Raw genomic sequence first — 22,505 nt, 5'->3', positions numbered from 1 at the left:
ATAAGGGAGGAGGGAAAAAGCCATTTTGACATTCTGTTTTTCAGGTTGTAACTGAAAGAAAATATCAAAAGAAAAATATTTTCATAAAAAGCTTCCCTTTGAAAAAGTTTTTTTATATATATACATGTTCGACTTGTATTGTTCGCTGTGCTATCGGAGGCTTTTGCATTTGTAAGAAATTATTAGCTTCTGTGTTTCTCCTGAAGAAATATGAGTCCAAGGACGGAGAGTTAACCTCCATAGGTCTGCCACTGCATGTCTGACAGTGTGTGTAGGTCACAGCTATCTCCATTTTCAGGTCCTGGAAAGGCTGAGAACTAATGCTCTGTGTTCATGGGGAGAGAATTAGCACATAGCAGTATGCGTCTTGTGGAAAAAGCTAATATCACATGGCCTGAAGGACAATTTTCTTGTCACAGTTGTTCAAGACTTACTGTTCGAATTGCCCACAAGGAAAATCAGAAATAATGGTTGAAAAAGAAAAGAAAAAAAATAAACTAAATAAAAGAAAGAATAAAAACCAAGGCTTCATAAAATTACAATAATAATAATAATAAAATTAAAATAAAAAGAGCATATCTGCAACTCTTAAGAAAAAAAGTTAATCCACATAATTGGACCTTCAGTCCTACAAAGCCTCAGTGCATAGGTTTGGCAGAAGTCTATACGTTATTGTGGCATGAGGATTAATCATCCATCCACACTGACTGGGACATGCTTTGTCATCAGTTTCAACCTCAGCCTTCTGCTGACATTCAGGACGGATGAACTGACCTTCACCAAAATCACATATCTGAGACAAACAGCAATTCAGCTATGGCAGCTTTGAAAGGTGTGTGTGTCTGAACTTGGCAGAAAGCACACCTACCTGGGGAAGGAAAGCCTGCTCCAAAGATCATGGACTCACCCTTACCCTGGATTTCATTCAGCTTTGGATTGGAGCCACTGTGGATAGACAAGAGCAGACTACTCAACCTGCAGGAATGTCAGTGCTTAGAGTTGTATAAATTTTCACTCATCTTTCATCACTGAGCACCACCTCTTACTAAGCTATTAAAGCCATATTCACAAGCCCCAGAGATTTTGTGATTAATAACAGTGAAATGATTGTTATTTAATTACAGCCACAGAGTATCAGCGCATGTTACTATACGGTGAGTGCACCTGCAGAAAAGACCTCTCAGTATAGATCCTTTACATGACTGGAGCTATATTACTCACCTGGCATTATGAGTCTCAGGAACTTCATGGAAGGATTAATTAATAAATGTTGAAGTGGGTTTGATAAGGGGACTGATCACATGGGTGAGGTATATACCCAGTGGGTATAAATCACTTAGTACTAACTTCGCTGAAACCCATTTGTTTTACATCCATCTGCTTTCGAATAATATCCATTAAGGTAAGTTTTTCTAGATGTACTCTATAATACAGGAAAAGGAAGAAAATGTAGGGAAAACTTATACAGGATTGCAGAGTGGTAGACCTGAAGAGCAGGTATGAAGTTTAAGATTATAGGATATAAATATTTATGGCTCATATTTATAAACTCACTTTTTGATGCAATATTACAAGATTTTTATTTGACCTTACACTTGGGGAAGAAGATAATCAACAGTCAGTGCATCTTTGAAAACTGAAAAATAAATGCATATTTTTTTAGCTGTAAAAAACTTCGTGCTTGACTTAGGAAATTGTTTTAAATTAGGATAAACCATAATGGTAGTTCAAAATCTATCTGTCTTCCACCATTAACTGAATGTTAGTGCAGAACTTTGGCTTCAGAGTAATTCCTTACACACCTTTTCGTAAGGTCAAACACATCCAAAATTTGAAGATTTCCAAGCAGCACAGTATTTGATTGGGAAAATATATGGTACTTTAGATCAGTCCCAAGACTGATCAGAGTGTGTGACTACAATTTGATTCATAAGATGAGAACTAAGACATAGGAATGTAGACTTGCTCGGTTCAGTAGAATTAATTCCAGAATGTTAGTTCCTTTATAAGAACTGTTAGATCAAGTAAGCCATGAAAAACCTGCCATTGCTAAATGGACTTGCCCTGTCTATAGAAATCTGGGAAACCTGTTGATCAAAATCAATACTGAAGTAAATATTTTTAGTCAGGTTCATAAAGGGATTAGATAAAGTGTGGAGCATATGTAAGACTGATCTTATATGCAGTATGTGCACAGAGCAAAACCTGTTGCATTAAGCAGATGTATGGCCAGGCTACAGAAGAATGATTTTCTAACTTAATGTCATCCTACACTCAGATTAAAGAAATAACATTCTGACTATTGTTTTTATTGACTCACCAGGCACACCAGTCTGCTGTGTGATATTTTCTTCTATTTGGATCAAATAAAAAAATGATTGGAACTCTTCTGATAACTATGTTCATGGTGTTGCACAGTGGTAAGTCACCATTTATTTTTATGGTTATTTTGCATTTTTTACAAAATACCGTTTTAAGTATATGCATTTGGAAATACACCTCTAGAAATGCACACATACCCCTTCAGAAGTTGTTCAGCACTCAAAAGCACCCAAATAGTTAACTATGGAGCAGTTATAAAACATATATATTATTTTTCTCAGGGCATGTAGTGAAGGAAGAACCACTTAGTGGGGCTAATAAATATAAACAAACAAAAAAAAAATCAAAAAAGAATTCTATAAATTCTGCAAACCGTTAAGTGGGTCCTTGTGTTCAGTTAAAGGTTTCTTTAATTTTTTACTTAGAATGTTTTCTTTATTTTTTTCCCCTGCGTGTAACTACTTACATTTAGTTGTTCTATGATGAATGAGCTTTCAATGATCCAGTGACAGGGACAGGTAACATTTCAAATTTCTACAGTCCCTACGCTGTGTGGAAGTCATAATGAGTAACGACGTGCCATTGAAGAGAAGTATTTTTAGAGCATTCCTGGTTGTTCCACGAGGTTATTTTTGAAGTGAAAAGAAAGTTGAACACCTTGGCATGCTCAAACTTCTGCACTGAACCTACTCCATACCGTTTCATCTCTTATAAGGAATCACACGCATTAAAAGTCAGTAAATAAACTAGTCTATTACAAGATACACGGGGAAATTATATTAATGAAGCTAATCATTAAATCTCCTAGCATATGGATGGAAATCAGTAAGGATATCAGCAAATTCCCACTTCATTGATAGGAAATGCCAAAGCAGCAATGTATATTGATAATAACCAGCATAATCAGAAATATCTGTGCGCTCAGAGATTTTTCTGACAATATCTCCCAAGGCCTTCTGGCTATGCCACAGTTTTTAGGTTGTTTTCCTCCATCTGAGCATAAAGATTTGAAATGCTGCCCGAGGTCACTTGGGGCTTCAGGAAGGATTATTGATTTAGACTTATGTGGAATCCACTTTGAGACTGAAACAAATATCAGTGCATGAACAGCTATCTACATAAGGAGCTAATGGGATTTCCCTTGAAGAAATCAAATAGGTTGGATTTGCTCTGACATTTCCTAACACAACCAATGTTTGTGCTCCCAGATATAATAACTGCATTCATGCCCTATATAATGACATTTTAATTACACATGATTGCAGAAACTATCAGAGACACAGTGATCTTTTTTTTCTTGCTGGCTTTGTTGAGATAACACTTCTGAAAAGCATTCTCAGCACAGTAACATCGCAGACACGGCCCTTGCATCTAAATGATGAAAAAGTTCTGTGGGTAAGGCATACAGATGGAAATCCCAAGGGCTGAAGTACCACACAAGTCTCCTCAGAACACATGCCAAGCAATTTAGCAGATTGTAGAGAAAGGTGAGAGAAGCTGACTCTCTCAGGGCATTCTACAATTTAAAAGATTGATCTGTGTAGCACAATCTTTCACTGACTAGGCAGGGAATGAGGCAGGAACATTAACCCCAAAAGGTAGATTAGAAAAAGAATAAGAGAGAATGATTGATTCAGAAAGTATTTTCTTACTGTCCCTACATCAAAATTTAAATAAATTTAAATGTTAGAAAATATTGGTTTATTGATGTTGTCTCTCTGATAATTAGAAATACCATTTTTGGCAATGAAAGAGTTGGAAAAACTAAATGCTTTCAAAACAGTTGACTCTGTGGTAGGCATGTTTCTCAAGGGGAGCTTCGTATATCTGTGTGTAATTGGGTGTGTGCAAATTAAGTTTGCTGAGAATGACATGCAAATAAAGGGTACTAGAACAATCACATCTCCCAGCATCTCTGTAACATGACTTTGTAAACTCTCTTCTCTGTTTCATTCAAGTTGAAAGAATTTTTATGTTTTCTAAAACATTGCTGAAAGGGTCTAAAGATAAATAGATAGACATCAACAGACACTCTGTTTGAGGAATGGAAGCGTGCAGTGTTCCAAAATCGAGCTCGACAGACACTTGTGGCTTCACGGTAGGATGTCTGTCATTGTAGAGGAAATACAGGTTTGAAGTCAAAAAAGAAGGGGAAGCTTTTCTTTAGTAGCATGACTTAACGCATATGTAATATACAGTATTAAATGCTATTGATTTGCTCAACCCAACATTGTTCTTCTTGAGTGTGAATTCCTTGTGGCTGTCAAGCTTTCAATAGAATTGTTCCAGTACTGTGATGCCAGGGGGCTTTTTCTGCTCTGAGGAAAGCAGTCTCTTCCTCTCTGTCTCTTCCATTTTGTTGGAACAAGGGACATTTTTTTGCTGGTTTGCTCTTCATCTGAAATATTTTAATTAGGGCAAAGACATTCAGGGAGACCATAACGGGGAGGGGAAGTACCTTTTCCTACCTCCTTCAGTCCCCTACTTACATTCTGCCACCAAAGTTGATGAATGTATTGCTGGGGACATAGTGACTATGTCCAATGATACTTTGTTCATTCCAAAACAATTGTGACAAGCTCCCAAATCCTGGGAAGGTCCTCTAGTATAATCTTATAATCTTCCCAAAGCATCACATTAAGTCTTACATCTAAAACATCCAGCACTTATCCTCCCCCTCCTACAAATCTGTTTATTGCATAAAACTCAATAGATTAGCAAGATAACTGTCAGCTCTTCCCCAAAGTCTTTTGCAGAAAATGCCTGTTATTCTGAGAGATAAGCTGTGCTGTGATTTTAACTTTACTTATTTTCTTCAATCTTTAGATCCTTGAGACAACAAAACCCCTTGACAATATCTGTAATAAAAAGTCCAACTGAAATAAATTGAAAATAACACATTTTCTCCTTAAAATGTATANCAATCTTTAGATCCTTGAGACAACAAAACCCCTTGACAATATCTGTAATAAAAAGTCCAACTGAAATAAATTGAAAATAACACATTTTCTCCTTAGAAGATACAAAGAAGGAAAATAGGCAAGATGGGCAAGAACAAGTACTAAATCAGAACAGGACAAACGGGAAAAACAAAGTGTGGAAATGGTGAAGTGGCACCTTGAAAAGGAAAATAAAATAATTACTAACTTCAGGAAAAAGTAGCCAGGAAGAGAGCACAGGCAATGAGGGCTCAGCAAAACAAATCTGAGAGGCTTCAGCTCTTATGACAGCTCTTCTGTGTTTAGCAAACATCATTTTGGGAGGATAGATTATCAGCCCAACCTACTGACTAACTGAACAGCAAAGGTTTGAAAAAGGTGGAGGCTCAACTGAGCAGTAAACCCTGAAGCATCATGTTGGAACAGCTAAGGGAAATATGTGTCTAATACAGAAGCTATCATACTATCTACAGAGTAATATTCTGGGAGATGTATTTAATGATACTTAGGAGTGAAATCAGCTGCCAACCTCTCCACAACCTAGATGTGAATCAAACTGAATCCCATTCACCAAACCTCAAGGGCTTCCCCTGAGTTTGAGTTCTGGGGTCACAGCTGGAAGGAGATGTGTGTAGATGTGTACAGAGAAGATGAAGAGAGGAACTGAAAAGGTCGGCACTCAGGGGGACAGCAGCTGCAGAGAGGTTTGCACAAACATCATGACTCCCAGCAACTGAAGAGCAAAGGGCTACAGAGTAGAAAAGAAACATCTAGGGTGGTGCAAGTTGTTTGTAACAGCAGTTTTACACAATTTTAATAATTTATCCCAGTGTGTGGTTTTATTCAGAAGAGCAAAGGAATATGAGGATTATTATATCATCACCAGCAGTTAAACAGAGATTGGTTATTATGTTGAAGTCAGCGAGACTTATCAGAATATTTCTGGATGTGAATTTCCAGTGTGGATGGAACTAAGTGTTTCACTGCTTTGCTAAAACAGCTTGCTAATGTAAGGTATTCAATATACACACAGTGCATGCATCCTAATGAAGTATATGTTATTTTGTTTGCAATTTTTAAATCTCTTTTTTTCTCTCAAATCTGTTTGCTGAAGTAGGTGGCCAAGAATTGGAGCCACCAGCATTTCTGCCAGAGCTTCTTAACACACCTGAAAGAATCTTGAGTAAGAACGCTTTAAGCTTTACTTTCTATGGTATAACGTTGCAGTGTTAAATGACTCACACTCCAAAACATTGCAGGGAAGCATGCAGTTAGTAAATCATCTCAAAGGGTTTTGACAACAGAAGCATGACAAACAAGAGTCTGAAAGCCATTCTTGTCACCTACAGTTTCAAAAATATTTTTGTTTTGTTCATTCAGACAATGCCACATTCTTCAGCGGAGTCTTTCAAAATGTGGAAAGCGTTGCATTATTTTTTGGTAAGTATGTGCTTCACCTGTACTTCAGCTGTGGAATATGCTTTTAGATACACTGAAATGGAACAGGAATTGTTGAGACTGCAGGTTTCTCAAAGACTGCCACAATCCTAAATACTGCTTAGTGCTGAGCACTGCTCAGTGCCCCCATGTTACTGTGCTGCCTGGTTTAGGCTTTGCTTTCACACTGACATCACTGATGTGTGACCCATGCTTGGCAAACCTTTGCTCACTGTTCTCTTTGCAGACTGTCTGGGTTCTCACTTCACCTGGCTACAGTCTATCTTCACGAACTTCCCTGCCTTGCTCAACTTTGTGAACAAAATGAAGTGTGTCAGTGGCTTTTGTCCCAGAGATTTTGAAGACTATGGCTGCTCCTGTCGGTTTGAAATGGAAGGGCTCCCTGTGGATGAAGCTGATGAGTAAGTCTCCCATTGGATTATCTATGACATGGTTTAATAGGCATGGTGGTGATGTGCTGATGTTTGGACTAGATGACCTTAGTGATCTTCTCCAATGTTTATGATTCTAATCCGTGATCTCCTGTCTGCCCCAGCTGGCTGGCAGTGCCTTAGTGCTCGGATGACCTGAAACATAACATTTGCCTATATGATGTAAGGGCAGTTCTACAACTACAGAAGATTTATTTAGAGGGCAAGTCCCTCATCGCTCAGCTCTGTCAAATCATCACTCACTTGCAAAACAAATATCTGACATGACCTGCAAAAAACATCTTCATCTGTAGTTTGTCAGCCTTGCCCTGTGTTGAGCTAATGAACGTAGACTTTTTGTTGGGCTACTGACCAGTACCAGCCATCACCCTTATAGCAAGTGCTGGAAACAGATGCAGTTGAAATAGTTGTAACATACAGCACGCGATCATCTACTGGCTTCTTTTTTTTTTCTTTTTTCCCATGACATAGAGTCCCCTGCAACTACAGGAGTGTAATTCCAACAGTGCAGTCCTGGTGGCACAGCTGGTTTAAACTGGTTGTGAAGAATAACCACTAATGCAATAGAGTAAGTAAATGCCATACTCAGCTTCTTGGCATTGCTTACGAGGTCTCCAAATTCTAAATAGAATTCATGAACAAAACCTCATTCATTTTTATTTCTTCTGGTTAGCAGTCTCATAGTGAGATTTCCCTATGAGAATGGCCACACCACCAGAGTTTTCAGTAAATGCTGACTGATGATTGCTTTGCCATTGACACAGATATGCTATTCATTCAAGAGAATGTTCAAAAAGGAGGCTACTGCATGTCTTCCTGATGGATGGTTCCCACAGTGCCGCATTTTTTTCCACACTAATTTCCATTCTTAGAAACTAGTTTTTCAGATCTTGGGTTTGACACTGCAAATGCCATTCAATAAAAAGAAATCCACATCTCATTATAGGTATTCCTTTAGGACATTAGATTTTGCCCACAAATCCAACCTTTCTTGATTTCCTAAAGTAGCTAACTGGCATATCTACATTAAGAGTCTATTCTGCCTTCTTGATCCACAGGGAAAGAGAAACATATTTAGTGGTCAATCCATGTCTTACAATGACCTGACTGCAAAGAGGGCATTATTTTCTGATTATGTTGCCTTAACAGTAGAGTGACAATGATGCTCTAATAAAAAAGGAACTTTACGTCACTTATATTAGATAAATTTTACAACTGGAGGAGTTTCCAGGTGCTCACAGTGAAATAAACATCAGGCATTATTGAGGTGGGACTTGAAATCTTCCATCAGTCAGACATTTAAAATTGTTTTCTGATAGAGCCACAAACTTCAGCCTCACCTCTGGAAGGAGCATTGGTGGCACTGAGAAACCATGAAGGCCCATTTCTTGGATGCTGTTTGCTCCTACCTTTGTTTGGTACCCTTCTGCAGTCACCTCAAGAAATTTACAACAGGGAGCAAAACCACAAACAGACACCAAAGTCCAAGAAATTGGGCTTTAGGATATCAGAATATGAATTTCTTGGATTATTATTATTATTATTATTATTATTATTATTATTATTATTATTATTGTTGTTGTTGTTGTTGTTGTTGTTGTTGTTGTTGTTTCCTGGGAAATCAAATACACAGATAAATATAAAATGAAAGTCACCTTTCCTCTGCCTAAAAGGAAGGAGACCCAAAAATCAGTTGTCCTCCTCACGTAGCATCTTTAGCATCTTCTCACAGTTAAACACTGCCTGCATGGATGATGCTATTTATGAGCTCTTATCTGCTGCAGGCAGCCTGAGCAAACCTCATTGCTGATGTCTTTCGCTGAGTCAGAAGTTCGATTGTGGTTAGGCCTTGGACTGCTTCCTTAGTTGTTGGGAAAATTAAATATCTTAGCAATTAACTATTAATGTATTAAGTGATTAAATATTAAATACTTGCTCAATTTAGGAAGTAAGAAAGTGACTGCATGCCTAGGAGTGAGCCTGCAGTGCATATGCAGGACTGTGGCTGATGTATTAAACTTACTTAATACATCCTTAACAAAAAATCCTCCAGCCATCTCCTCTCATCATTGAGTCACAAGTTAACCCTTTCTGGTAGTGCACTGTTAGCTGGGTGCTAATGTTATCTTTGCATTTGACAGGGACAAAACCACTATTATTGCAATAACAGACCCATGTTGCGAGTCCATTTCACTGTCATGAAAATGTTTCAATCAAAATCTAACAGCAAACTCTTGCTTAATTTATGTAACAGTTTTACATGGGGTAAATAGTGACTGAATGCCCTACTGGTGTTTCAATTACATCTACCAGTGCACACAGATGCTGCTACAGTGTGGAAACATACTTGCTCAAATGAAGAGAGGTCTGATGAATATGTTATTTCACTTGAATTTTCACTGCTGCTGATGTGTGAAGTGGCCATGCAGATGTTTTGAGGCTTGCATTGCAGCAGGACAATGCAAGGTTTCTAACCACCTGAGTAGCATTATGGTACAAGATAACTACTCAGGCTTGAGTTATGTCCCCTTTCCAAGGCTAAAAGGTTTATCTTAATTCTGATTGTTGCATTGAGGAGAAAGAACAAGTATTATTTTCTATGATTCTGTGATTCCATAGTAACACCACATATATTTGTAGAGTCCCAATGAGACACAGTGGTTCACAAGATTCTGCAGAAACATTTACCTTCCAAGAGTGCTGGGTGCAGCACAGTTCAACACATTTGTACTGAGACAGTTTACATCAGGGCTGAATCCAATAATTGATCTGTGAGGCTTTGTTTGACAGTGATCTCTGGGTGATGTTCAGGCACTGGCAGTGCATTTCTTATTGAAACTGCCTGAAAGGTCCATGTCCCTCAGGTTCTGCAGCAGGGGTGGAATGCAAGCATGATCTGTCATGACTTGAAGACATGCCCCCACCACTGAGCTTTGCATCCAAGTGTAATTATTACATCAGACAGATCCAAAGAAAAGCCACACTGAGCCTTTCTTTTGTCTGTGGGCTACAAAAGGACCCTTTTTCTCCTTTGGCACCTTTTGCATTCTTGTATAGGAATGAGCATTGCAGTCTGGTCTTGAATGGAAAGGAAGACATACTGTCTGAACTTTGTGCTATTTCATGCTTTAAAGATGCTGTTTTCAGCACCGCAAATGCTACGAGGAAGCAATGGAGATGGAGTGCACATGGGACCCATCAAAAATTTCTACAGATGTCACCTGCTCTGCAGAAAACCTGACATGTGGTAAGATTAACTTGTCACAAGAACAGAATTCTGAAGTTCTCTGTGGTCTACCTACTAAAAGTCATATACAAGTTAAGGAGAAACCACCTCCACGTGTGGATTCTTGAGGAATTAAGTATTCTACTCAAGGATGAATGGGAATAATAGAGCATAGAGGTATGAAGGTCCAGCTTGGCAGGAGAATGGAAGTCCTGTAGCTAGAAGCTTGTCAGGGCTGCTCTAACAGGCAGCCTAATGATGAGGTTTCCAGACTTTTGTGACTTTGCAGAACTACTGAGTACTGCTTGAGGTATCTCCGTGTATTGGGAATGGAGATGATGCTGGGGAAAAGTAAGGTACTTTCTGAATCTTCAAGGCTTGATTTTCACATAATTTGAAGGATTCATTTCTGTGTTCGCAGGGTCCCATACACTCAAACTGAACTGTATCGGTAATGGGCGGAGACCTGGTTCTTATAACAGGAACTTGAATAGTGTGGAGTGCTCCCAATCAATTTGGATGACACTTTTCACCCAGTGCTGGCTCCCAGGAAATATGTTCACGAACATGACTTGGGGCTGTCAGCAAAGTGCAGCATCCCCAAACCAAGAACTTCATAGCTTGCTTTAGTACAGAACTGACCCAATTTCTACTTCTTGTTTCAAATGGAAACCATTTTTGCTTTCTGGTTCAGTCTATAACGATTCAAGCACATCTGAACACAAATAGTGTTGTTTTTTTAGCTCTTTCCGTGCTTGATCAGAAAATGTCTTGTTCAAACTGGAATAAGAGGGGAAAACAAAATGAATAGATATTGATTGTTGAAAACGGTAAAACTGTGTAAGAGCTCTGAAAGAACAGTACTTTTGAAAACTCTGAAAGGTAGAAGGATTTGAAGTAGGAAAACAGTATTTTTGTAGAGAAACTCATCGCCTTTATAAAGTGCAAAACACATCCTGTGTGAAAGACTTGGCTTGTGGACTGTGATTTCCTGGGGTTAGGTGGGATATTTTACACTCAATATCAGATGGCTTAAATTTTCCATGGAACAATCAGATGCAGCAATGCATCTGCTCTGAGCTCCTCACTGCTCTGTTGAAAGAACAAGGCTCCAGCAGGTCATTACCAGCTCTGTCAGATTATCAAACTCTGTGGGACTACAAAAGTGGAATGTATTAGCCTGAAGAATCATGGTATAAGTAGGCATGCACTAATGAATATAAACATCAACCTAACAGGGAGGAAAAGCAAAGCAGGGGAAAAAAGATATTTCAATAGCACCTTGTTTGGATTCTTGTTTAATTTGCAGAAAATGGGGATCCATGTGAACAGTTCCTCTGCACCTGCGACAAAGATGCCATTGAGTGTTTTGGGAAAGCTCATATTAACTCTTCCCTGAATGGCCTGGATGTCTCCTTCTGTCCATCTCCGGTTACAGGTAACAATCCGGTTCGGAACGATTGCCCCTCCTGCTGGGTTTTCTTTTGGCATCTAGTCTGACCCAAGGTGAATGGCGCAGTAGCTGAGTAGTTTCCTGCACTAAATCTGGCAGTCTCCACTTACTCCTACTCAAGTGAAAACCAAGAGAGAAGGCAGGCTAATTGCTGTCCTGGAGCAAGGCCAGGAGAGGTTACCAAGCTGGTGAGGAGCTAAAGCACCTGCTGAAAGAGGAGAGGGATCAGGGTGTCTCATTGTTCTCCTTTTCTTTGTGGGATTGTGAAGAGATGAAGAAGCCAGACTCCTTTTGGAGGGGCATAGGGACAGGACAAGAGGCCAGAGATGCAGCTGCAACAAAGAAAGCCCAATTAGACATGGGGGTGCTGCTTAGGGTGATTAGTGACCTACTGAGGTCACTCTCAGTGTGCTCTGGTGGCCAAGGAAGCCAGTGGTGTCTTGGGGTTCATTAAAAAGAGTGTGGTCAGCAGTTTGAGGGAGGTGATCCTTTATATACTCTGCCCTTGTGTGGCCACATCTGGAATACTGTTTCCATTTCTGGGCTCCTCAGATTAAAACAGGTAGGGAACAGAGAAGGTCCATAGAGATGATAAGGGCTCTAGAGCATATGTCTTATGAATATAGCTGAAAGACATGGGATTGTTCATCCTGGGGGATCTTATCAACACTCACATATACCTATATGACAGGTGTCAAGTGGACAGGCTCTTTTCAGTGGTGCCCAGTGACAGGACAAGGGGCAATGGGAACAAACTGGAATATAAGAAGTTTTATCTGAACATCAGGAAAGACTTTGCTGTGAGGGTGACAGAGCACTGGTACAGGCTGCCCAGAGAGGTGGTGGAAACTCCTTCCCTGGAGATATTCAGAACCCTCCTGAACACTTTCCTGTGCAGCATGAGAACCTGCTTAACAGGGGGTTGGACTCTATGATTTTCAGAGGTTCCTTCTAGCCACTACAGTTCTCTGTTTCTATGACTCAAACTGCAAAGCTGGGTCAGATGTGAAAAAGTACTGCTAGATTTTCTGATCCCTTCACTTACATTGGAACACCAAGTGCTAAGAACAGATACATGAATTTAGGGCTCTGCATGTGTATATCCCTTCATAAAGAGGCCAAGGGAGAAGAAAATGCCTCAGCAAAATTTGTGTCAGTGCCAGCAAAATGTTTTGTGTGAGTCAGTAATCTTCCACTGGGATCAAGTGGCTCTAATACAGAATGTGGCAGCTCCAACACATTACAAATAAGAGGGAAATTGTTATGTGTTAACAGGAAAATCACGCTGCTTTTACCTCAGCTGATAAAGAGAGACTCCACCTTAGCTCACTGAGTGCCTCCACCAAATTATGCTCCTGGTAATATTTATTACAGCAAAATTTAAATCCTTCAAATGATTCGCTTTTATTTGGCCTTTGCTCATGTAATTACCTTTCTGTGCAGCTGTTCTATCCAGTTCAGGACAGAAACTTTTGAGAAAAAGCAACAAACATAACAAAGATGTCAGATAAATTTGTAGGAAAAGTAATTTGGCAGATTCTTTATTACAGAGAAAATCTGAATATTTTCCTAAACCTTTTGCCTTAATAGGAATAAATGCAATGAATTGTTGTAATGTCAAGCTTAAATGTTGACTTTAGTCTACAGACTTCAGTGTGTAAGACAGCTTTCTCCTTTTCAGAAACAACCAGCAAGAGGGAGCTGACAACACTCCACTCAGCGGGTATGTCCTTACCTCTGTGATTTTCTGACCAAAGCATATTGAATCAAGAGGAATATCTGCACTGAGAAAAATAACGTGAGAATTTGGAAGATATTAATTCCTTCAGGCAATTTTTAGCAAGACCTCAAAACATGAAAGGAAGAAAAAGAAATAATAAACCAAAGCACTGCTTTTGTGACCAGCCATTACTGAGAAGCTCAGGATAATTTCAGCCAAACGACTCATTTTTCAAAGAAGAAATTCAAAAGAGAACCTGAATCTCATTTAGAAATAATGCAAGAAGAAATACACTGAAAGTGTTTAAAAAATATTTTCAGATGAGTCCTTTGCTATTTGCATGGGCATTTTGGGCTCTGCTTCAGCAAAGTGCCTGGGCTGAAACGTTCGAGTTTTACATCTAAACATTAATTCTTATCCTTAAGGGATACTTACAGAACACTTACTGTTTATCAGTTTTCTAGTTTAGATTGAAACAGTGATAGACACTGAGGGCTTTTTATTAATTGCACTCTACACTGCTGAGTAGGATTTGGTATTTGTGGTCAGTAAACGCTAAGGAAGTATTCTAATACTTCAGTTAACTACCAATAATTAGGTTAACATTAGTGACATTTTATTATATTTATATATATACCCAATGAAAAGTACAATAGTGATAATATTTGGAGATACGTTTTGTTCTGCTGCTCTGACCGTGTTACACCAGGCTCCTGTCTGTGAGCATCTGAAGCCATGACTGTCTTCAAAGCAAAAAGGCTTTTCTTTTTGCAGAGTTCTTTCATCGCGAGACTGAGAAAACAGAGGCTGTGACAGCATCTGTGGAAGAAGGTTTGTATCTTACAGTGTAAGAAGTGCTGTTTTCAGCTTCTGAAAGCTGGAAGTATAAAATACAAGAGCAAGCTATTTACTTACAGCCCTTCTAAAAAGACTGCTATAAAAGTAGACAAATTTTAGTGATCCAATTCAAGACCAAATGAGAATGTGCAGTTATTCAGCTTGTCTGTTTCATGTGCTTAACCACTGTTGACACAAAATTTCCCAAGGACTGAGGCTAACAACTTCAGAACAAAATCTGTTTTTATCAAAACAGACCTTTGGAAAAGAGAAGTTGTGGCAGGGGAGTCTGGCAGAGACATACTGCGTGGGTCCCCACCATCACACTCTCAGCCAGTTGAACATCTGTTGTTTTCAAAGAGACATTCTAATATTTGGCATACCTGTATTAATCTTTTACATCCCCCAAAACAAGCACTTATGCCCTCTGAACAGGCACAGTTTATTATAATGCTCAAAATATTGTCTGTGGAGAAAAGCTGGTATATGAAATTTTAGAAAGGTGGAATTGCAACACAGATAACATATCTAGACAAACTGAAAGCAGTGGAGTTATTGTCCCTGAAGCAGTACAAGAAATGTGTAGATGTGGCACTGAGGGATGTGGTTTATTGGGCATGGTGGTGATGGGTCGATGGTTGGACCAGATGATCCTAGTGGTCTTTTCAACCTTATTGATTCCGTCACTATGATTCCATGAAAAATCTGGAGAACCAGTTCAATTGAATCAGTTGTCTCCCCATTTATACCCCAGGAGCTTCACCACTGGCTGCTGTGGGAACCATATTAAGCCAAAATGAGACACTACTCAGAAATCCATTTGGCAGCAAAAAAATTCTTATATCACACCATTCTAACAACACACAAAAAGATGCAGAGATGAATTTTGGGATTGTCTGTTTGCTCCGTTAATCTAAATGCTTCTGATAAATGAACATTAGTGCATGAAGCAAAGCAATAAATTAGAGATTAAGGAAAGGTTCAGTTGGTAGCTGCCCATTCATTTTTTACTTTCAACACAGTCAAACACAATGTGTTTGCAAGGAGTTTGGCATCTGTTCTGTGCACAACAGTGAGATTTTACACCTAGTTCTCTTCACTGTAGTCTGTCAAATGGATTTAATGTGGAATTTTCTGCTTCAGTTCTATTTATGTTGCTTCTTTATAGCACCTCATCTGAATGTAGTAATGAGGTTATTTTCTGAGCACCATTTTGTCTATAACTATTAGTACTATGCACAGAAAATCAGGCAAATCTTCATACATGGGTCATTTCTCCTGTGCTCAAGAAGCTGTTCTCTTGGTTTGGAATCAAGTCACCGAGAGGACTTGGAGTTGATCTTGATGATCCTTATGGGTCACTTTCAAGTTGGGGTATTCTGTATGTCTGTGACTTCTCACAAGAGTCTGTGCTGCCATCTTGACTGACTTTACTTTTTCTTCAACAGTGATGATATCCGCTGAGCCCAGTGAGGTGGCCCTGGGGACTTCCAGTGCTGGAGGTAAAAGCCCAGTTGTACTTTTGCTGGTGAATCAGGCCCTTCTGACTCTGGGTGATAGCAGGTTTTAGTACGTTAAGCTTTATTGCTGGATAGTACCTGTAGTTCTGCTCACCTGCACATCCTTGAGCAAACCACTTTGTTTCTCCTAATTACCTTCTTTATAAAGCAAGGCTAATAGTGATTTTTGGTTAAACTTTATAATGTTCTCCATAAAAGCCACTTCAGACACGCACTGCAGAAATGCTTCACTACCACGATGCTCTGCTTTCTGTCCAGCTGTCACAAGGGACCACTGAGGTATGTCTTGGTCTTCTATTCCCTTGGTGAAAGGTCAGTGGTTCTGGGCTTTTCCTCGCCTTTGGCACAGCAGTTCTTTGTCTAAAAGCATCACAGTTAAGAATCTGTGCACAGTGAGAACTGGGTTGCTGGGGAATTGAAGCTAGATAGGAATCAGATCACAGATATTATTTGAGGATTATTTGCTATTCATTGCCTCCAGCCACTCATTTTGCACGCCTCATGCAAGTATGTGAGGAAACCTCTTCCCATCAGGTTTTCTGATACAGTGGTTGATCCTTTAAATTAAATTCATAGGATTTGCTGCCAGAAGGGTTTATTTTTATTTTACATTCTCCTTTAATATACAGAATTTCATGGAACTCTTTCCTAGACTAAAAGTTATTTCACATTTGCCATTGTCATTTCTATGAGAACATTTATACTAGTATCTACAGCTAAAAGCAGGTGAGGTACCATAGCAGACTTGAAATTACCAATAACTCCTTCATTACCAATAACTCCTTTATATAGAAATGATCATTCAGGAAGGATTAACTGCACCGAAAAATGTTAAGTTACTCTGAAAATGGAGGGAAGCAAGGAGCCATTTTTTACTCAGATCACACTGTCTGGGTAACATCCATGTCTCCCACCTCAATCCAGAAATAACACATTGCTATAATAAGCTCTGCTCAGAAATCTTCTCCTCCACTAACTTGAAGGTATCAGAAAATGTGCGTGTTGTGTTGGAGGTCTGCATGGCTGCTAGAAGATTATCTGTGATATCTGTTCTTAGCAAACTGCAGGATATTCCAAACTCCAGTTACATTATCTGCACCTGGCAGGAATCACTTTCTTTTCAATACATCACTGCCAAACAAAGTGACATAAAACATGCACCTTGCTGAGCTGTGAGACTAGCGCGCTGCTGTTCATCCCTTCCTGCAGCCTTTCATGGTCTTCCTTCTGTTCTTAGCGGTGCTTTCATTCTTTATATCCATTTACTTATGCAAAGACAGGTTGTTTCCAATGTATGCCAAAAACAGAACTTCAGAGGGATGAAATTAATGAATTTGAGTGGAATCCAATTAATTAGTTCAGTCCGGCAATTTGAAAGGATAAGCTCTTGAAACATGGAAACTATGCACACAGCCCCTTTGAAAATTAAGCATTTCATTTCTGAAATGCAATATTCTTTGCATTGATATTTAGAAAAAAAAAAACAAACAAAAAGGAAGCCATTTGAAAATACTGTTTTCATTTACAAGTCAGCATTTACACAAAGAGAAAGGATTTAAAGAAAAAAAAAAAAAATTTCCAGCCAATGATGGAGTTTCAGATAACCAAAATAAATAAATAAATGAATGAATAAATGAATAAATAAATTCTCGGAGTCACCATCCCTGAATGTGTTTAAAAACCATTTGGATGTGGGCATAATTTAATGGAGGGTTGTTAGTTAGGGTACTATGGTCAGGTTGCAGTTGGACTTGATGATCTTTAAGGTCTTTTCCAACCTGAGCAATTCTACAATTCTAAAGAACTTCGTTAAAATGTTGTGTCTATTCAAATCAACTCATTTTCCCCTTGACATTCCCTTGTGGCCGTAAAGAAGTAAATCCTACAGTTGCCCAGGTCTGCCTCATTCAAGCAATCATCTCCCTAGTGTTGCTGTTATTTTTGGTACCCTTTCATAAAATGACGCTTGTTTTGCAGCAGTTTTCTCAGATGACGACATCTCATCATCTTATCCTCCTTATCCTTCCTCTCTCAGTATGGCCAACTAATCAGCACCCAGCCTTATTTTTAGTATGTGACATACATATGAATTTAAAAGCGAGCAAACGAGGGAAGGAGCAAAACACCACATTGACTGTATTTAACTAGCTCTGTTTTATTCTGAAAGACAGGAGATGTGAACAAATTACCAGTGTGGATGCTCTTTGCTTTCCTAACCTTTATCTTGAATGGCTTTTCTCTATGACAATCAATTCAGAGCAGTTCTGCTCCCGGATATTACTCTGACCTACTATCTGAAATGAAAATCTTGATGCTTATTGCTCCGTATCTTCTGCTTTCCTCTTTCTGCTGCTTCAGAGGAGGACAGATTTACAGGAGCTGAGGTCCCAGCAGGAGAGATAACCACCTCTCCAGGCTCCTTCCAGGCAGATATTAACTCGTCGGAAGTCAGAATTATCCCCACTGAGTTTATTCCTTCGGGCACATCTGCAAGGACAAAAGAGAAAGGCAAGTACAGCCTGCACTAACTGCTGTAATTTGCAGTGCTCCTTCTTACTGTTGACAGCTGCTGGAATTCAGTATTTCTCACCAACATGCAGAACAGCACCACTTCCTCCCTAAATCTGGTTAGACTGTGCAGGATGCAGAGTGTTCAGTACCAGTAGTGGCAGTTCATTTTTGAATATTGCCTAGGGAAGCTTAGTTTACCACTAATGAACAGCCCTCCAATCATTAGTTAAACAGACATTGGAAAACTGCAAGGAAATGATTGGTTTTGGTTCAGAGTTTGCCCTTTGGGACACATTACTGATAGAGTTTATCCTATGTTTGCAAGTCTAATCTTTACAAGTCTGATCTCTGCATGTATAATCTCCAGAGTCAATTTCTACAACAGGTGGCCTGGAAACACCTTTTCCCGAAGCAGCTCTGGGGCTGTCACTGTCTGCTAGGGGACCCAACGGACCTGCAGGAAAAGGTAAGTTTTTTGTTGTTTTCAGTTTTCCAATGATATGTAATTAGTGCAGTACTGGAACAGGTTGCACAGAGAGGCAGTGGGTAACGCCATTCCTGGGGATTGCAAAGTACTGTCTGCAATCCTATTTGACTTGCATTTTAGATCTTCATAGGGATTTCTCTCTTCACTCAGTATCTTCCCCACTTCTCTTGCTATCTTCCTCAGTACTATTATAAAAGTCATAGGTCAATGACTGGAGCAATGACTTAGAAATAATGAGTCTTCAACAGTTGAGAACATGTTATGTCATGTCAAACATAATGTGTTTTTGTTTTTTTACTTTACAGTATGTGAACGATTAACCTTTCTGCAAGAGAGGGGAAATGGAAGAGAGAAGAGAGAGCTGCCCCAGCTGGGAGAAATGTTGTTCTGTTTAACTGAGAGATGTCCAGAGGAGTTTGAGTCTTATGGTTGCTACTGTGGCCAGGAAGGAAGAGGGCATCCCACTGATGCTCTGGACAGGTGTGGGCTCTTTTGTAAACTGCCATTAGTTGTAGGTACTAAGGAGTGCCTGCGGACCAGCTAAGATCAATCTTTGCTTCTTGGTTGGACTTAATGATCTTAAGTGTCTTTTCCAACCTACACTGTTTCATGATTCTATGGCATTGTTAGTCAGACCATGCTTAATATAATCCAGTTAGTTATATAAAATGTGAAATACTCAAATGTCACTGAATGTGGTCTGATCTTGCATCAGAGTTTTGGAGAAGACTTAAAATAAGAAAGAAGCCAGTAGAGCAGAAAAAACTGCATATCAAAAGAGATGAGGATAAGGGTTGCAGTCAGTCTAAGAGGTGGTTTGGAAGATGGCTTATAAAAAGAAGAGTACTTACTTTTGTGTCGGATTGTCATTCAGAAGGAGTCCATACGGAGTGCAGTTCACCTGATCTGGTGCCCATGGACCTGCAACTGTGGGCCATCAGGGCACAGCTGGTAAAGAGGTGCTGGGGTGTGCTTACCCAGAGCTGTTTATTTTAGGTGCTGCTTCTCTCATCACTGCTGCGTGGAACAAGTTAAGAAACTTGGATGTCCTGCAGAAAGAAGTTCACGGTCTGAAGTCATATGCTTTGATCATACGCCAAAATGTAGGTTTAAGTTGAGAACATTATTCATCTTCTGACAACAGTGTATGAAATTATTGCCGGCTGAACACTACCATGCCTATGGCATGCTACAGAATGGAGACGGGAAAGATTGGGCTTACAAATTGTCATCGGTGGCTACTCTAAAACTGGGCTTTTGTCCTAGCTGAGATCAAGGTTATTACATCAGTGTGCTTGATGTGATCAGGTCAGGGTAAGAACTGCATTCAGACTATTTTTTGACAGGAGACAAAGAACAGCTGTTGGTGTTTTTACTTGCACATATCCACTTAATGCCAGCCTTGGCTGCAGGCATTCAACTCATTGGCATCAAGCATATTGAAGTGATTAAATTGCACGTTGACTAGCTGTAACTGCTTTGAAATACTCATTTTAAAACTTCTCTTTAAGGTATCGGTTGGAGCCTGTGTGAGAAACTCCTATGTGCTTGTGACCAGACAGCAGCCGAGTGCATGGCCTCTGCTTTCTTCAATGAAAGCCTTAAGTTTGCACATGGTCAAGCCTGCCAAGAGGAGAAAGCCTCGTGTCGAGGTGGCCCTTACGAAAGGCCTTCAGTCGGCACAGAACCAGGGGCTGGGACTTCCAGCTCCGAGGAGAGCAGTGAGGAGGAAGGTTCCCTGCGGAGGAGAACACGAAGAGAGATGCGCCGCCCTCATGGCAAGCCCAGCAGCGGGCAGCACAGAGCAGATAGTCAGCCATGGCCACCCGCATGAGAAAAAGCACTGGGAATTACACAGCCAGCCTCGCATAACCCTTTTTGTCACTCTACAACTGCTATGCTTTTCCCAGCAATAGACTAGATATTGAATGTTAAGAGTCATAACTTCCTCCCACCTATGTAGGCCAGCTATTACCTGAAGTAACTGACAGCATTCTGCACAACTTCATTTGATTTCTGATCAAAATGCTGATTTTTGTTCTGATTGCTTTTTGTTAGACATGTAGTTGGTTCAGACCAGATCTTAATGATGGTGACTGCATATTTCAGCTCTTTAATTAAACCAACCTGCAATTACTCCACCTCCTTTTGTACATTCTTCCTTTATAGAGCAAAGCAGGAAACACCCAGAAGAAAAGCTACAGTAGTTACATGGAAACGCATTCCTTCTTCCCTAAATGACAGTTTCAATCCACAGTTTCTGCTGGTCAGACAGGTCAAGGCAGAAAAAAAGGTTTTTTGTCCCAAAGCTGTGTATTATGCAGTGATCTCCAGTTCTCAGAGATTTATGGATTACAGAATCATAAAACTGCTTGAGCTGGAAGGGACCCTTAAAGGTTATCTATTCCAACTCCCCTGCACTGAACAGGGACACAAAGAGGTAGAGCAGGTTGCTTAGTGCCATATCCAGTCTCACCTGGAAAATCTCCAGGGATGCAGCATTCGCCACCTCTCTGGGATCAACTAAAACTAATGCACAGGATCTAATACAGAACTAGGATAACATTGTGATATCTTTCTTTCCCTTTTTCCTGCTTTCAACTACAAGTTTTCCCTTATGGACTTTTTTGGCCAAATTTACCACTCAAAATATTCACCATTTAGACACAGCTTTGATGATTCTATATAGCCAGGAGGACTAAAATAAGTTAAAATTTGACTATATCAACAAAGCTAGGAAACCACTCCATCAAAACAATCAGGTTCAAAATCACTAGCAGCCTTAATACTTAAACATGAAAGACTTACACAAAGGTATTTTCAAGCTTTCCCCATTGGATTTCAGCTGAATGACACGCGACAGCGTTGAAAGTTGAATTTGGACTCTACAATATACATCTGAAACTGACAATATCAATTCCAGTGTCAAAGTTGACCAAATTTACATAAGGCTCTTAAGAAATTCAAGTGAGGGGAGTTTTAGATTAGATGTGAGGAGGATTTTTCATTGAGGGCAGTGAGGTCCTGGCACAGGCTGCTGGGAAGTTGTGGACGGCCCACCCCTGGATGCATTCAGTACCAGGCTGATGGGGTCCTGTGCAGACTGACCTGATGGGGGACACTCTGACCATAACAAGGAGTTGAGTCTGGGTGGGCTCTGAGGTTCTTTCTCACCTCTTCTAAGCCACTTTATGATTCTATGAAATCACGTTTGATTGTGTGGTCCCACACACAGTTACTCATTCCAAAGCTGGAACTGTTCAGGTATCAACCCACTGTTACAGTGACAGGAGACTACTCTGTACTTTGCACAGTTAGAAATAAAAATGATAACAAAAAGATGAGATAGCTAATTAGTCGGAGTAAAAAAACACGGCCTTTAAACAAGCGAATGAAGTTTATCACTGCTTAATAACAGCATAACTCATCAAATCCTTCCTGCTATTAGAGGATAGTACCTCATTCATGACAATGCATCAACACAGATATATTTGCTCAGAAGTGTATACTCATTCACATATTCTCATTTCAGAGATAAGGATGGATCATTTGAGTCACCGAATGACTTTGGGAGGAAAGGACCTTAAACATCACTGAGCTC

General features: G+C 39.7%; 1 protein-coding gene across 1 annotated transcript; it reads left to right on the top strand.

Annotated features, from left to right (window-relative positions):
• Positions 1–2,374: 2,374 nt before the first annotated feature.
• On the top strand, positions 2,375–21,045 carry OC90 (otoconin 90). Its single transcript, XM_015856297.1, has 14 exons — positions 2,375–2,420; positions 6,376–6,444; positions 6,642–6,701; positions 6,946–7,120; positions 10,285–10,397; positions 11,686–11,814; positions 13,511–13,552; positions 14,324–14,380; positions 15,835–15,888; positions 18,265–18,414; positions 18,785–18,883; positions 19,210–19,384; positions 19,901–20,007; positions 20,416–21,045. Exons 1-14 carry the CDS (start codon positions 2,375–2,377, stop codon positions 20,736–20,738), a joined length of 1,599 nt encoding a protein of 532 aa, XP_015711783.1. The 3' UTR covers positions 20,739–21,045.
• The last annotated feature ends 1,460 nt before the right edge of the window (positions 21,046–22,505 follow it).

Source organism: Coturnix japonica, chromosome 2 (genome assembly GCF_001577835.2).
Source record: "Coturnix japonica isolate 7356 chromosome 2, Coturnix japonica 2.1, whole genome shotgun sequence".
Taxonomy (NCBI): domain Eukaryota; kingdom Metazoa; phylum Chordata; class Aves; order Galliformes; family Phasianidae; genus Coturnix; species Coturnix japonica.
This window is presented reverse-complemented; position numbering and strand designations above follow the sequence as displayed.